Here is a 15,000-nt window from a genome sequence, read left to right as displayed (position 1 = left end):
ACCACTGCCCCTCCCCTCGGTGAATGTCAGGACATGCTGAAGAACACTCCCAGGGCCCACGTGGACCGGCTGCCCCTGCAGCTGGCTCTGACCGAGCTGGAGATGCTGGCCGACAAGCTGAACCAACAGAAGCGCGTGGCCGACCAGCTCGCTGAGACTCAGCAACTGGCACGCAGTGTCACTGACCGCCTGCTCAGCAAGGTGACTGGAGGGGCCCGGTCTCTGCCCGCACACACACACACACAAATACACACACACGCACACATTTGTACACACACACACACGCGCACACACACACACATACGCACTCAGAGGCACACAGGCCAGCAAGCACACAGGTATATACAAGCGACATGCACACACACACACACACACACACACACACACACACACACCAATCAATGCAATCAACCGTTTCCGTGTGTGGCCCAACCCCAGCGTCCCCTGAGTCCCAGTGTGGTGTTATCAGGGTGAGCCAAACACCTTAGCACTAATCTGGCGTCTACTGTACGCAGGATATCACTAGCGTTACATCCCCCTCCACATTAGTCTGGCAAAGCAGTTTTATTTAGAAAAATCATTTCCTAGAAATGATGCCCATTATCAGTGCTGAACAGTGTCTAACTGTGCCGGCAGGGGCGTCGCCCCTCCATTACCTCTACCAAATGACAGTCCTGCCACCCCAAATCTCCACAAATGCATTTCTGAATAAGAGGAATTAGGGGGGTAAATGAGACATTTAATTGGAAACCGTGAGAAAGCTATCTCTGCCTTCTCTCCCTATCCCAGATTCTTTTTTTCTTAGCTTGCTTGCTCACTCTCTCTCTCTTTTTCTCTCTCTCCTGCAGTTTCACTTTTGTTAACTCGTTCCTCCTCTTAAAGCCTTTCTGCTTCCCCTCCCTCCCTCCCTCCCTCCCTCCCACTTTATCTATCTCTCTCTCTCTCTCTCTCTCTCTCTCTCTCTCTCTCTCTCTCTCTCTCTCTCTCTCTCTCTCTCTCTCTCTCTGCTCGCCTGTTCCTGGGTTTTCTCTGGACCCAGAGATGAGCTGATACAACTCCACACTGCTTTTAATTTGTGGCAGTGAGACGGCAGATCTTCACAAGGAAGCAGTCTCCTCTATTACTCTGTAACTGTCCGATGAAATATTCATTCTTTTTCCGAAAGTGTCGGAAGTCTCTGGAATAGAGCAGATAACAAGGTAAGAGTGAACAGGGTTCTGTTTCAGTCGATCTCCTGCACAGGCGCAGGCATGCACACGGACAGAGAAACCCCCACGTGCACACTGAAAAACTTGCAGGGGTGAGGGCTGCAAGTTCACCGGGACTTCTAGCCCAGGAGAGGGCTAGAAGTCCCGCTGTCTGCCTCATGGGGGAGCTGCAGTGTTGTGACCCGTCCATCCTAGTGCTGTTGGACTAATGACTCATCTTCACCGCCTTCTGATCCAGAGCCAAGCCTTTTTACTGACCCCTGACACGGCCGTCTATTCCTGGGGCGGGATGTGGGTGAAGTGGAGGAGGGCGAAGGGGAGGAGGGGGGGCGGGCGTATAATATTGTTGATCTTGATCCTAGAATGTGGACATCCCTGCATATGGACAAAAGCCGGATTCATTATTCATCAGAAATGTTGTTTCTATTGACCAGCCCACTCTTGCATCAAGCAGCAGCCCTGCTACACTGGATCAGAGCTGCTGTCTTGTGTTACCACCATTCACCATCCTTCACTCCAGCCGTTGTTGTAATGGCCCCAGAAGATTGTTGTAGAATGCATAAAACTGACTGCATTGATTTAGCTGGCCATAAAGAAGACTGGTCCAAGTTATAAAAAAAGCTTTCTATTAAATTTCTCCTTGCCAAGCAAGCATATGGACTTAAGGATAGCATAGCTTGCAAGCCTTGTTTGTTTCGACATACCAAAACATAAATTATTGCTGTCAGTGTATGTGTGTGTGTGTGTGGGTACTGTATAGCTGGGTGTGTCCATATGTGTGTGTACAGCATTAAATGTGTGTGTGTGTTTGTACCATACAGCCACATGCCGGCATGCCAGTGTGTGTCTGCATCATAAAAAAAAAACCCTGTGTGTGTCATGCCTGCTCTCCCGGAGAGAAGTAGTCATTGCAGACGAAACGTCCATCGAGTCCTGGTGTGTCTGGGCTCTGACCTCCGGCCGTCTCTCTGCCCGGCCGGCCGGCCTGCCTGCCTGCCTGCAGGATGTCTGCCTGGTGACAGCTCCCTTGATGTGCCCTCTGATGCCGCTGTGTCTCCCCAGCAGCTCAGCTCAGATCAGGGGACCCTGGTGCTCTGTGAGACGCTGGTGGAGACTGTGTACGGCGAGCGCGGCCAGGTGCTCAAGTCCAAGGAGCGCAAGGTGTTCCTCTTCGACGACACGCTCGTCTGCGCCAACGTCAACGTCAAGTAAGCGGTCGAGCGCACGCGGCTGCGCGCGCACACACACTCACTCACTCACACACACGCACGCACGTGTACAAGTTAGCATGTAGACAGACGCGCAAATCACACACATGCGCTACGTAGATTGTCAGACATGCAAACAGTCACACACACATCAGCCTGCTTTCCAGACCCACAGACCCTTTGCCAACGTTACACAGCAGCGCTAGAAGGCATTGCAGAGATATTTTTGGCAAACCGTATAGCAAAGGGAAACAGCTAATAGGCAGTTTAAGCACTATCTGGCGTTGCAGGCGCTTTATCAGCTTGAAACAAACTACAAGCTGCTTAACGACAGCAACAGGATCCCTAGATCACTGACATAAAAGATTTTTTGGTTCCTCTCCAATTCATCCTCAATGACGGCACCATTGATCAAATCTTCTCAGAGCATAGGCAAACAACAACCAAAAATGTTATCTTCTTCCCCTGCTTCCAAAGCTCCTGTTGGAGGGGAGAAGTAGCTCAAAAGCTCTTGTTCAGCCTTCAACGTAATTATCGCCCCGCGTTCCGTTCAACTCCGGTCCCTCCCGGAGTTGACTTTGCCTGCCCTCTAGAAACGTGACAAAGCGATCGCCGTGTTGATTGTCGGCGTGATGACAGGAATACATGAATAGGAACGCAGCTCTCGCTCGGCGGGGGGGCCCGTCACGGCGGCGGCGGAAGCGCGGCCGATCACGCGGCTTCTAGAAACCCCGCGCCCCTCCTCCCTTTCTTCCTGACGCCCTCAAAGAACGTCACCTCGTTTCTCATCCTGGTGTCTGGGTTGGGAGCTGAGCTGTCGGAGGAAAGGGAATGCGAGGAGGTGGGGTGTGTGTGTGTGTGTGTGGGGGGGGGGGGGGGTTGGGGGGAGGGGTAGGACGTGGAGGGGACGGAGGTACTGACTCGTGGGGGGGGGGGTGTTTGTGTGTGTTTTCTCCCACCTTCCACCACCAGGGGGCCCCCTGACATCAGCAGCCTGGTGCCGGTGGGACCCAAGTACACCATGAAGTGGAACGCCCCCCTGCAGCAGGTGCAGGTGGTGGAGGCAGGGCAGGAAGCCGCCCAAGGGAAGGACGCCCTGTTCCAGGCCTCATGGCCTACCAAGAGGCCTGGTAGTGCTGGAGCTTCAGGTAAACCACCTCCACTCCTCCATCTCTGCTCCCCTTCTCTCCCATCGTCCGTCCATCAGGATGTTATCTATCCATTCTCCGGCCAGGACCCCTCCTTCCTAGGACCGGGTACACAGTGCCAGTCTGCAGGCCTGGCTCTGGTCCTGTAGTTATGTCCTGGTGAAGGAGCAAGGCTGATCCTGGTTCTGGCCCTGTAGTAGAGTCCTGTAGTATGGTCCTGCTCCATGCCCTGTACAGTGGTACATTTTACATTTACATTTAGTCATTTAGCAGACGCTCTTATCCAGAGCGACTTACAGTAAGTACAGGGACATTCCCCCGAGGCAAGTAGGGTGAAGTGCCTTGCCCAAGGACACAATGTCAATTGGCACGGCCGGGAATCGAACTGGCAACCTTCTGATTACTAGCCCGACTCCCTCACCACTCAGCCATCTGACTCCTGGTATGGTCCTGGTTCTAGTGTTTAGTAGAGTTCTGTAGTCTGGTCCTGGTTCTAGTGTGTACTATAGTTCTGTAGTCTGGTCCTGGTTCTAGTGTTTAGTAGAGTTCTGTGGTATGGTCCTGGTTCTAATGTGTACTATAGTTCTGTAGTCTGGTCCTGGTTCTAGTGTTTAGTATAGTTCTGTAGTCTGGTCCTGGTTCTAATGTTTAGTATAGTTCTGCAGTCTGGTCCTGGTTCTAGTGTTCAGTATAGTTCTGTAGTCTGGTCCTGGTTCTAGTGTTTAGTATAGTTCTGTAGTCTGGTCCTGGTTCTAGTGTTTAGTGTAGTTCTGTAGTCTGGTCCTGGTTCTAGTGTTCAGTATAGTTCTGTAGTCTGGTCCTGGTTCTAGTGTTTAGTAGAGTTCTGTAGTCTGTTCCTGGTTCTAGTGTTTAGTGTAGTTCTGTAGTCTGGTCCTGGTTCTAGTGTTTAGTAGAGTTCTGTAGTCTGGTCCTGGTGCTGCAGCACAGTCTTTGCGGAGGCAGGAAAGACACAGCACTCCTGCCTGTCCTCCTGACAGACGCCATGTTTGTAGACGGAATGGTGATGACGGTCTCTCCTTAAATCTGCCAGGACGCTTTTTATCTCAGATAGAGAGAAGTGAGCTCTTGAGAAAGCGATAGAGAGAGAGAGGAAGATAAAGAGAGAGAGAAGTAAAGTAGAGACAACCACTGCAGCAGCCCTGCAAAGTCTCATTTCCCTCTCTGATAGACCACAAACATATCGGGAGCGGTGTCATCAATCTGCTGAGATTGTTCCCATCCTCTTCGCCTCCAATTAGCCAGCCAGTAGCAGTAGATAGATAGCAAACCGAGGTGAGAGTCTCTCTCCTCCCCCAGCCCTCACAAACCTCCTCCTTGGTGTATAGAGTTTGAAGAGATCCCTGATAAATGTGCCACGGAGAAGTGGAGATACAGACCCTTATCAGGATGTAACGGGACACGCAGGCTTTAAAAGCTGCCGTTCCATGACTTAAATATTAATGGGGCCTTTTACTGGAAGGTTCCGTGTCACGGTCGTCGACCAGAAGCTGTTAAGAGTGTTGTATTCGATTCACCAGATTAGACTTAGCCCTACAACACATTCTCACAGGTTGGAGGTACTGGCTTGCGTTCATTTAAGGTGAGCTTTGAGGTTCTCTCTCTCTCTCTCTGTTTCTCTCTCTCTCCGATTATCTTCCCTTCTTCCCAACATATTGTTTTCTCTCTTCCTCTCTCCACCATGTCACCTTTCTCTTCCCCCTGCTTCATATCTCTGTCTCTGTCTCTCTCTCCCTCACTTTCTCTCCTCTCGAGCCTCCTACATGTTTTCAGAAAAGGGGATTTCTTGATTGGGAGTTTCAGCACGGGACGAACCTCTGTCGCCTTAATCATGACTTCCCAGAATCCTCCCCGTGCCTCGGCAGAGCTCCTCCCCCCTCCCGCCACTCAGACAGGCTGTCCCGGCTATATTTAGCCCCCTTCCCCTGTGATGTCATTCGGCAGGGCGTCCTGCTTGAATCCCACGCTCCCTCAGCTTGGCTCCAAATGGACTCATTTTTCATCTCCTGCAGGCCCCGGCGCTCTCCTTTATTGATGGTGAAGGCTGGCCCTCAGGGAGGTGTGGCACACTCTCTCTCTCTCTCTTTTTTGCTCTCTTTTGTTCTCTCTCTCCTTTTCTCTCTCTCTTTCTTTTTCTGTCCCTCTCTGTCCCTCTCTGTTTCTCTGCCTGTCTCTCTTTCTGACTCTCTCTGTCTCTGTCTCTGCCTCTGTCTCTCTCTCTCTCTCTCTCTCTCTCTCTCTCTCTCTCTCTCTCTCCCCCTCTCTCTCTCTCTCTCTCTCTCTCTCTCTCTCTCCCCCTCTCTCCCTCTCTCTCTCTCTCTCTGTATCTCTCCTCATCCTTATGCTTTACCATCCTGCGGAGGGATGGCATAGACACACACACACACAAAACTACACGCACAACTGCGCATGCACACACACACACACACACACACAAACACACACACATACACTGTGACATGCACACACACACACACACAACCGCACACAGACACAGCTGAACACAGACACACACACCCTCACAGACAGGCCCACACACAGAGAAAAAGGCTTACCTTCACTCTGACCCCTATTTTACCCCTCTCATTGTTTCCTTTCTCCTCATCCATATTCTCCCATTGACACTGGACTCACTGCTGGCTGCCCAGCTAGCAGATACCTCCATGCCGAGAGCTGTAATATGTGTGTGTGCAGGTCTGCTCAGGCATGGCCCTAGAGCCTGGGGTTTGAGACGTGTTGTTGTGGATTCCTTCAGGTTGCCAGCCAATGCTGGCTCCAATACCACTTCTAGGGATGGATGGATGGACGAATGTATGGATGGAAGGATGGAGGATCCAGCAGAATGAGCTTCCTGGATGTTGCCTGCGGGGAGGGGGGTCTGCCAGGGGGGGTGTCTGGTCCCAGTGGGCTCCAGGGCAGCCCAGCCTCCCCCACCATGCCTGCCTGGCGGTGGGGGCCAATCAGCGTGTCTGGGTGTGAAAAGCAATCCCTGCTCGCCAACGGGATTATACTGGATTACAACTCAGCACATTCACCTCCGGGGCCCCAGCCAACCCTGGCCTGGTGGTTGGTGGAGGGGGTGGGGGATGGGGGATGGAGGGGGATGGGGGGGGTGGCGGTTCTTAACAAACCTGAGTGTTACTGGAGTCAGCACACATGCACACTGAGTCAACATACTGTATACACACCCTCACACGCTCACTATTACCAATGCAAACACACACACACACACACAGCCCCCCCAGTTCAACAGAGGAGTAGCCATTGTGAAAGCTGCTGCAGGCAGCTCTCTCAACAGCCCCCGGTGTTACTGGAGCCAGCTCTCACACACACACACGCACACACACACACACACACACACACACACGCACACACACACACACACACACACACTGAGACAACATAGACAATATACTGTACATACATTCACACACTCAACATTTATACAATTATACTCAACACACACACACACTGAGAAAACATAGACTATACATACACCATCACACACACACACACACACACACACACACACACACAGAGCAGAGTGGCCCTAGCTCTCTGTATTCAGACGTGTCTGCCATTGATCTCCCCTCTCAGATGACAGTTGTCTGCGCCCACTTATGTCAAAGATCTCCTTAAAGCCCAAAAAGTTACAATGGGCCTCTTTAAAAGTACACTACCTGTCTCTCACCTACTCTTTACTGCTATCGGCTCACTCTTGCTAACTGTCTGTGTGTGTTTCTGTGTTTCTGTGAGTTTGTGTAAGGGGTAGGAGTATATGCTGTTCGTGCACGTACCGGAGAGTGCATGTGTACGTGTGTGTGTGTGCGCGTGCGTGCGTGAGAGTGTGCGTGTGTCCATGAGCGCGTGCGTGTGTGTGTGTGGGTGCGTGTGTGTGTGTCCATGAGCGCGTGCGTGCGTGTGTGTGGGTGCGTGCGTTATAGACCAAAAGCCAGCAGCCTCTCCCAGCAGGCCGTGCCTCACTAGCGTGGAGGCCAGCGCAGCGCTTGATTGTGTGGCTGCGGAGACAGCAGGGGACAGCCACGCAGACACATCTCGCCGCAGAATTTAATTAGGCCGTCCTCCCGGAGCCGACAGAGATGTGGGCTGGAGGAGAGAACAGGGGGAGGACAGGGGGACGGGGGCACAGAGAAAGCAAGAGAGAGGGAGAGCTATCGATTCCCCTGGGGTTGAGGCGGGAGGCTGAGAAAAGAGTGCGTTTGGAATCGATGGTGAATTTCACATCTAATGAGACACCTGCATTCCCTTTGCCAGGCATAAGGCCTTCAGAGCTCCAAATGGTCACATTTCTCTGCGTACTTTTTACTCATATATTCACTCCTCTGCAAACCAACAACTAATGGTGATCGATCCGTCTCATGTTGAACACAGGGCCTTTGTTCGGGACCACAAGCCTATCAGCATTTAAGTTTCCTTTGAATACTTCCACTAGCTCTAGAGAGTTACAATAGTTCTACTCTGGCTTCTCTTTGTCTTTCATTGCAAGGGGTGTTGTGTGTCGTGTTGCGTGTCGTGTTGCGTGTCGTGTTGTCTGTCGTGTTGTGTTTCGTGTTGTGTGTCGTGTTGCGTGTCGTGTTGCGTGTCGTGTTGCGTGTCGTGTTGCGTGTCGTGTTGTGTTTCCCATAACACGCCTCCATCCAATAGAGATCTGCATGCGAGACTGGTTATCAAACCCGGTGCATCTTACACAACTGGGATTGTTTACCACCAGACCAAGAGGGTACCGACGTGGGGAACATTTTAGTTTACAGGTCCCTCCAAGAAATCCCCTTGGTCTAATGGTACAATACTATTGATGCTTAGGCCTGGGCCTGGGTTGGATGTCCCCCTTTGCTGTTGGGTTGATGAACGTGTGTCTCCACAGGGAAGGTGGTTCTGGGTCCACCTCGTCTGTACCAGGATCTGCAGGAGCTCCAGCATGACCTGTCTGTCGTGGAGGAGGTCACACTGCTGGTGGGAACACTACAGGGAACATACCAGGTGATCAGCTGACCTCAACCACAACCCTAACCACAACCTCAACCACAACCTCCACCACAACCTTAACCACAACCTTAACCTCAACCACAACCTCCACCACAACCTTAACCACAACCTTAACCACAACCACAACCTCCACCACAACCTTAACCACAACCTTAACCACAACCTTAACCTTAACCACAACCTCCACCACAACCTTAACCACAACCTAAACCACAACCACAACCTCCACCACAACCTTAACCACAACCTTAACCACAACCACAACCACAACCTTAACCACAACCTTAACCACAACCTTAACCTCAACCACAACCTCCACCACAACCTTAACCACAACCTTAACCACGACCTTAACCACAACCTCAACCACAACCGTAACCCTAATCTAGAACATACAGGAGAGTGGGCTCTGAGGACTGGGGTTGAAGACCACTGCTGTAATGCACACACCCATGATTAACATCACATACACCAACTTTGACGGGCTTTACTCCATATTCAAAGCAAAGCATAGCCTATTCATAGAAATATTTCCTTTTCAACTAAATCATAACCATACCAAATACTGACCAACCCTTTTATTTTTTGCATAAACAACTACTTTGTATGCACAGTAGGCGTTTACTTTGAAGACTAATATTCACCTTGAGTTCATTGTTGCAGAGTGTTGATGGCTTTTCATCGTGTAGAAATCTATTTTACCTCCCCTACTGTAAGAGGCTTGTAAAACTCCACCTTGCTGCCTGGGAGAGATGCACAATGAAAATGAAATGAAGCCTTCCCACAATAGAAGCAGTCACACCACTCCTGGGAGGTGGACGCACTGTGTGCTATCCTACTAGTCACAGACAACGCATAGCAAATAGCTTTGCTGCAGACACACTGAACCAAAAGTCTGAGTTACAGTTATAGGCCACTCAAGCTCACACCCACCAGCCTTCCTTCCTTTCTGCTTCCCTTCTTTATTGGGTGTGCTCAAGCCTTCGGCGAGAGCACAACCTTTGTTCTCTCACATATATATTATTTATTGTTTATTTTCGCCCCCCTAAAACTCAGTCAATATTTGGCCTACATACACAACGGCGGTGTCAAAAGGTTCGTCTTGGTAGCGATTGCGTTGCTTCTATTGGAATTTACGTTCCGTTGCATGGTTTGGGCTTAAGTTAAGTTTTTGTGGCGAAAAGTGAAGCTAACGGTGGCTAATTTGCTAGCCACAGTCACTGACGTTACTAACGTCACTACGTCACTAACGTCACGAAAACACGCGTGACTAACTGTAGCAGAACATTCGTTTCGCATCTGTTAACTTGGGGGATAGCTAGGCTAACTATAGCTTTACTGCAAGGCAGCTGCAGGAACGCCACAAGCAAAGAGGCCAGGGTGATAACTATTTACTCATTTTACTTTGTGATATGACACACAATTGTGATGTGTAATGTACAATATAAGCTGATATTATTAAGGAAGTACATCTACTTTCGGAAACAGTAGTCTACTATTTCACTGAAATATTAGCATCATGACATTAGCCTGTGTTGCCCGGCCAACACATACTACAGTGGTCTATGATGTATCTGTTTTCAATCGTTAAAATAAACATTCCTCACATATACATTTTCGTTGTAGGATTTATTATGACATTAGATTACAAGCAAACGATTTGTGGGTGAAATTATCATTACCTGTGGTTTCAATCCAGTGTATCACTGCAACGCTGTAGCCTACGCGAGACACTACAAAAACATTTACACAGCTGTAGGAAGTCAAACGGCGACAGAGCATGTTCGGCACTCCCCTTACTTAAATCAAAAGTCTATCTAACTACTAACCTGAACTTCATTGCCACAGCCTAAACTTTGTCAATCTGTTCATGAAAATAATTAATTTCAGCCTAAACCGTACAACGGAACGTTAAATCCAATTCAACCAACGCAATCGCTACCAAGACGAACACAGCAGTAGTCTAGTCTGTACTACTACTGTACCGTAGTAGTACAATTTACCGGGGCAGCTTCTCCACACAGGGCTATATCGCATTTTGCGTTGTTACTGACAATGATCGCTACCAGTGAGCTTTTTATGAATGAGCGATTTTCCACTAAATAAATGTCAAGCTTATTTACGTTTTGGGGGGCATATTTTCAGTTAGCAGATGGTACTGTTTGAATCGCGATTCCATCTTCTACTGCCGGGTAACGTCGTAGAATAATCTTCAAAGGGGGTTCTTTATTAATGAATGAATGCAATGAGTAGGCTAAATGCATGAAAATATCACGAGAAGGGAAAAACTTAAAAGGACGTTTAAGTCATAGAGATTAGGTCAATTTGTACACCGGTCTGCCAAATGTATTCGTTTTGATTCAACGATGAGGCTGCCTCTTGCCTCTTGGGGAAATGAGAAGACATCCATTTCATTCTACACTTCACTCGTATTTTAAGTTGTAAATGAGCAGCAACAAAAAATGTTTTTAAATCTATGTCATCTTTATAAATAATAAGTATGCATTTTTATATAAAATACAGAAATATCAGTTGTAAAAATGTCATTAAAAAACGGACCCCTGTCCAACCGACGCAAGCAAGCACACCCTACAATTTCCCCAGAAATTGTACCCTCTCTAGTTTCCTTTCTTCCTTCCTTCCTCCCGCACCTTTATCCCCCCTTTCCTTCCTTCCTTCCTCCTTTCCTTCCTTCCTTCCTTCCTTCCTTCCTTCCTTCCGTCCCTCCTTCCTTCCTTCCCTCTTTCCTTCCTTCCTTCCTCCTTTCTTCCTCCCATCTGTCCTTCCTTCCTCCCTCCACGGTCTAAAGACCTTTGCTGTAGCCAGCCTCCCACCCAGCCCAGACATCCCCCCAAGGTCTCCAGCTACTGCAAATGAGCCATTTAAAACTCTTGCTCCAGTCTGACCTTCACAAACACAGCTCTTTGCTCCAAACTGCTTATGCTTGCAACTTGACAAATTATTAATGAAGCAGCTATTTCAACATACCGGAGCATGTTGAAAGCGTATCGAGAAGGAGTTGCTGTCTCTGTACATAAGCCTACCTTCAGTAAATGCATGTCTGCACTTCAGGGGAAACACTGCTAAACTAGAAGTTGGCAAATTATATAATGTAATAAGTTTTATTGTGCAAAATGGAGAAGGGAGAGAACCTACAGAGACAGAATGAGTCAACAGTGACAGAAAGTTTGGGGAGGGAGGGGAGTTGGGGGGAGTTTGAAATTCCAAAAGAAGATTAAAAAAATGTAGTTCAAATGTGATCAAAGAACATCTATTGTACAAATGTTTCTGAAGTCATCAGTAGCTAAATGCCTGTGTTTTCATCCTCTTCATATTCCCATGCTAACTGTGCCAGGGTACTGAGGATATCATTTGATATCTGAGACTTCCCCCCTCCCTCCCTTCTCTACCACTCTGTCTTCCACTCTGTCTCTTCCGCTCTCAACCATAACATATCTGTGTTGCTCTCTCTCTCTCTCTCTCTCTCTCTCTCTCTCTCTCTCTCTCTCTCTCTCTCTCTCTCTCTCTCTCTCTCCGTCCCTCCTTTTTTCCGCTCTCCCACACACAATGGTATTCAAATCAGGACACATCCCAATAGTGTGCTGCATGCCAACACATAAACACAACCATACATAACAACCAAGCAGTGTTGTCTTCAACAATCACCCAAGAAGCTCTCAGTGTAATGGGTGGGGGGGGGGCGGCGGAGGGGGAGTGGGAGGAGGGCGGGGGGGGGTGCCTTGTGCGTCTCCTCTGCACCGAGGCACGCCGTCCTCAGTCGGAGAGCAGTGAGAGCAGCCAGAGCGGCGAGGAGCGCCGTCTCCACGGGCCGCTGCCTCCGACACGTCAGACGGCGGCGCCGCTTCTAAACAGAACAACGATGTTGAGCCTAATAAAGAGAGAGGACGGTCGTTCTGCCTGGCTCATTGACTCCAGAAATGGATCTGATTCAAGCCGACCGTGGGGAGTGTGTGGTGGGAGGGAGGGAGGGAGGGAGGGAGGGAGGGAGGGAGGGAGAGGAGAGGAGAGGAGGAGGGAGAGAGGGGGGAGGGAGGGAGGGATGGAGAGGAGAGGAGAGGAGGGAGAGAGGGGGGGAGGGGGGGAGTGAGGGAGGGAGGGAGGGAGGGAGGGAGGGAGGGAGAGGAGAGGAGAGGAGAGGAGAGGAGAGGAGGGAGAGAGGGGGGAGGGGGGAGTGAGGGAGGGAGGGAGGGAGAGGAGAGGAGGGAGAGAGGGGGGAGGGGGGAGTGAGGGAGGGAGGGAGGGAGGGAAGAGGAGAGGAGAGGAGGGAGAGAGGGGGGAGGGGGGAGTGAGGGAGGGAGGTAGGTAGGTAGGTAGGTAGGTAGGTAGGGAGGGAGGGAGGGAGGGGAGGGGAGGGGAGGGGAGGGGAGGGGGGAGGGAGGGAGGGAGGGGAGAGGCGGGAGGGAGGTAGGTAGGTAGGTAGGTAGGTAGGTAGGGAGGGAGGGAGGGAGGGAGGGAGGGAGGGAGGGAGGTAGGTAGGGAGGGAGGGAGGGAGGAGGGAGGGGGGAGTAAGGGAGGGAGGGAGGGAGGGGGGGGAGGCGTAGGGCGCTGGTGCTCTAGATGTCATGTCTGAAGGTGTAAGCGTGCCATAAGGGTTGATGCTGTGCTCTGCTCAGCACAGCAGCTTTATGTAAGTGGCTGGAGGGCCATTTCAATAAAGAGCGTTGCACAACATCAAAACGCCACCACTGAATACAAAGTGAAAACGGATACTAATGGTATCTCGGTATAAGGGCGATTCAAGCTACGGTTCCCCTCCACAAGAAATATTTACAAACATCCTAGAAATATGTATGACAGGCAAAACGGAATGTCCCCAAACTAAAAGAATACATACAAATAAAAATAAAATAAATAAATAAATCCTAGTCTGTTGCGGAGTCATCAAGTCTGCTGTTATTTGCATGGAAGAATGTCACAGAATAGTTGTGGTTCTGCTATTCCCTGTTGCTGACTTTGTTAATAGCATGCACTCATGGCTGTCAGCATCTTTAATTCTCACTTTATCTGTGTGTGTGTGTTTCTCTGTATGTGTATTCCTGAATGTGTTCCTGTGTGTGTGTATTTCCTTGTGTGTGTGTGTGTGTGTGTGTGTGTTAGAACCTGAACACCACCGTAGCCCAGGACTGGTGTCTGGCCCTGCAGAGAATGATCCGGATGAAAGAGGAGCAGATCCAGAGTGCCAACAAATGCCGCCTACGCCTCCAGGTGCCTGGGAAGCCTGACAAGTGAGTCCTACTGTGTGTGTGTGTGTGTGTGTGTGGACACCCTTGGTATTCCTACCATATTACTATGTACACATGCAGGTCCTGGGAGGCCTGGCAAGTGAGTTCTACTGTGTGTGTGTGTGTGTGTGTGTGTGTGGATGTCCTGGGTCTTCCTATATACACATGCTACTCAGAACAGACAGCTACCTACGGCATGCAGCAGTGCTGTATAGTAAGAACTATAAAAGGACTATACAAGCTCCACATATCAAATACACTCTTCTGCTGGTGGGACTCCCCTGAGACTATACTTGTGAATTCACAAGTACTCCTTCTGTAGACTATACTACTGTGCTGTGCAAGGCTACCTATGCACACAATAACATTTATATAGGATGTATGTATTTTTAATCAAGATGTAACCAATAAAAAATCGAATGAAACAAGTTTGTTCAGTTACATGGACATTTGACACAATCAAAATGAATAATGAATAAACCTGGAATATATGTTTTAGCTATTAGTTGTCTGTGTACTTGACTAGGACAGTTATTCCATTTGTGTACTATACCACTACATACCCACACCGTACAGTTTGACAAAACAACCCTTCCACTCAGCTCTACTCTAGTGTTATTCTCTGATCTGAAACGCTCTGAGGCTGAGTAGATGAGAGGCGTTTGTCATGTCAGCCACGGCTGGTGAAATAACACCATCTATAACGGGGAGGGGCTGTCGGTCTGTGTCGCTCTCTGTCCCTCTCTCTCTCTGTCCCTCTCTCTCTCTGTCCCTCTCTCTCTCTTTCCCTCTCTCTCTCTGTCCCTCTCTCTGTCCCTCTCTCTCTCTCTCTCTCTCTCTCTCTCTCTCTCTCTCTCTCTCTCTCTCTCTCTCTCTCTCTCTCTGTCCCTCTCTCTCTCCGTCCCCCCCTTTCTCTCTCTTTCCCTTTCTATCCCTCTCTTTCTGTCTCTTTCCCTCTCTTTCTCTCTCTATCTCTCTCTCTGTCACACTGCACTAAAACATAATAGCTGACAAGGTGCGTTCTCTCTCCCCGCTGTCCCCGCTCTCCCGCACTACGATGATGAAGTTTCTTCACTCACCCTACCCTAACGTGTCCTGGGGCTCTGCCAATAGGCTGCCAGATCTGAACAAGTTTTTCCCGGCCAATCACAGGTCCACATTAACCGCA

General features: G+C 49.7%; 1 protein-coding gene across 1 annotated transcript in view; it reads left to right on the top strand.

Annotated features, from left to right (window-relative positions):
• The window catches only part of LOC134016662 (rho guanine nucleotide exchange factor 10-like protein), a gene marked incomplete at its 3' end in the record, with an annotated part of 26,351 nt that extends 12,516 nt beyond the window's left edge, over positions 1 to 13,835 (top strand). The window contains exons 11-15 of the mRNA XM_062456003.1: positions 31 to 201; positions 2,271 to 2,416; positions 3,389 to 3,564; positions 8,468 to 8,583; positions 13,708 to 13,835. Coding sequence (XP_062311987.1) covers positions 31 to 201; positions 2,271 to 2,416; positions 3,389 to 3,564; positions 8,468 to 8,583; positions 13,708 to 13,835 — 737 coding nt within the window. The remainder of the gene's footprint in view (positions 1 to 30; positions 202 to 2,270; positions 2,417 to 3,388; positions 3,565 to 8,467; positions 8,584 to 13,707) is intronic.
• Between the last annotated feature and the right edge of the window lie 1,165 nt (positions 13,836 to 15,000).

This window comes from Osmerus eperlanus, unplaced genomic scaffold (genome assembly GCF_963692335.1).
Source record: "Osmerus eperlanus unplaced genomic scaffold, fOsmEpe2.1 SCAFFOLD_297, whole genome shotgun sequence".
Taxonomy (NCBI): Eukaryota; Metazoa; Chordata; class Actinopteri; order Osmeriformes; family Osmeridae; genus Osmerus; species Osmerus eperlanus.
This window is presented reverse-complemented; position numbering and strand designations above follow the sequence as displayed.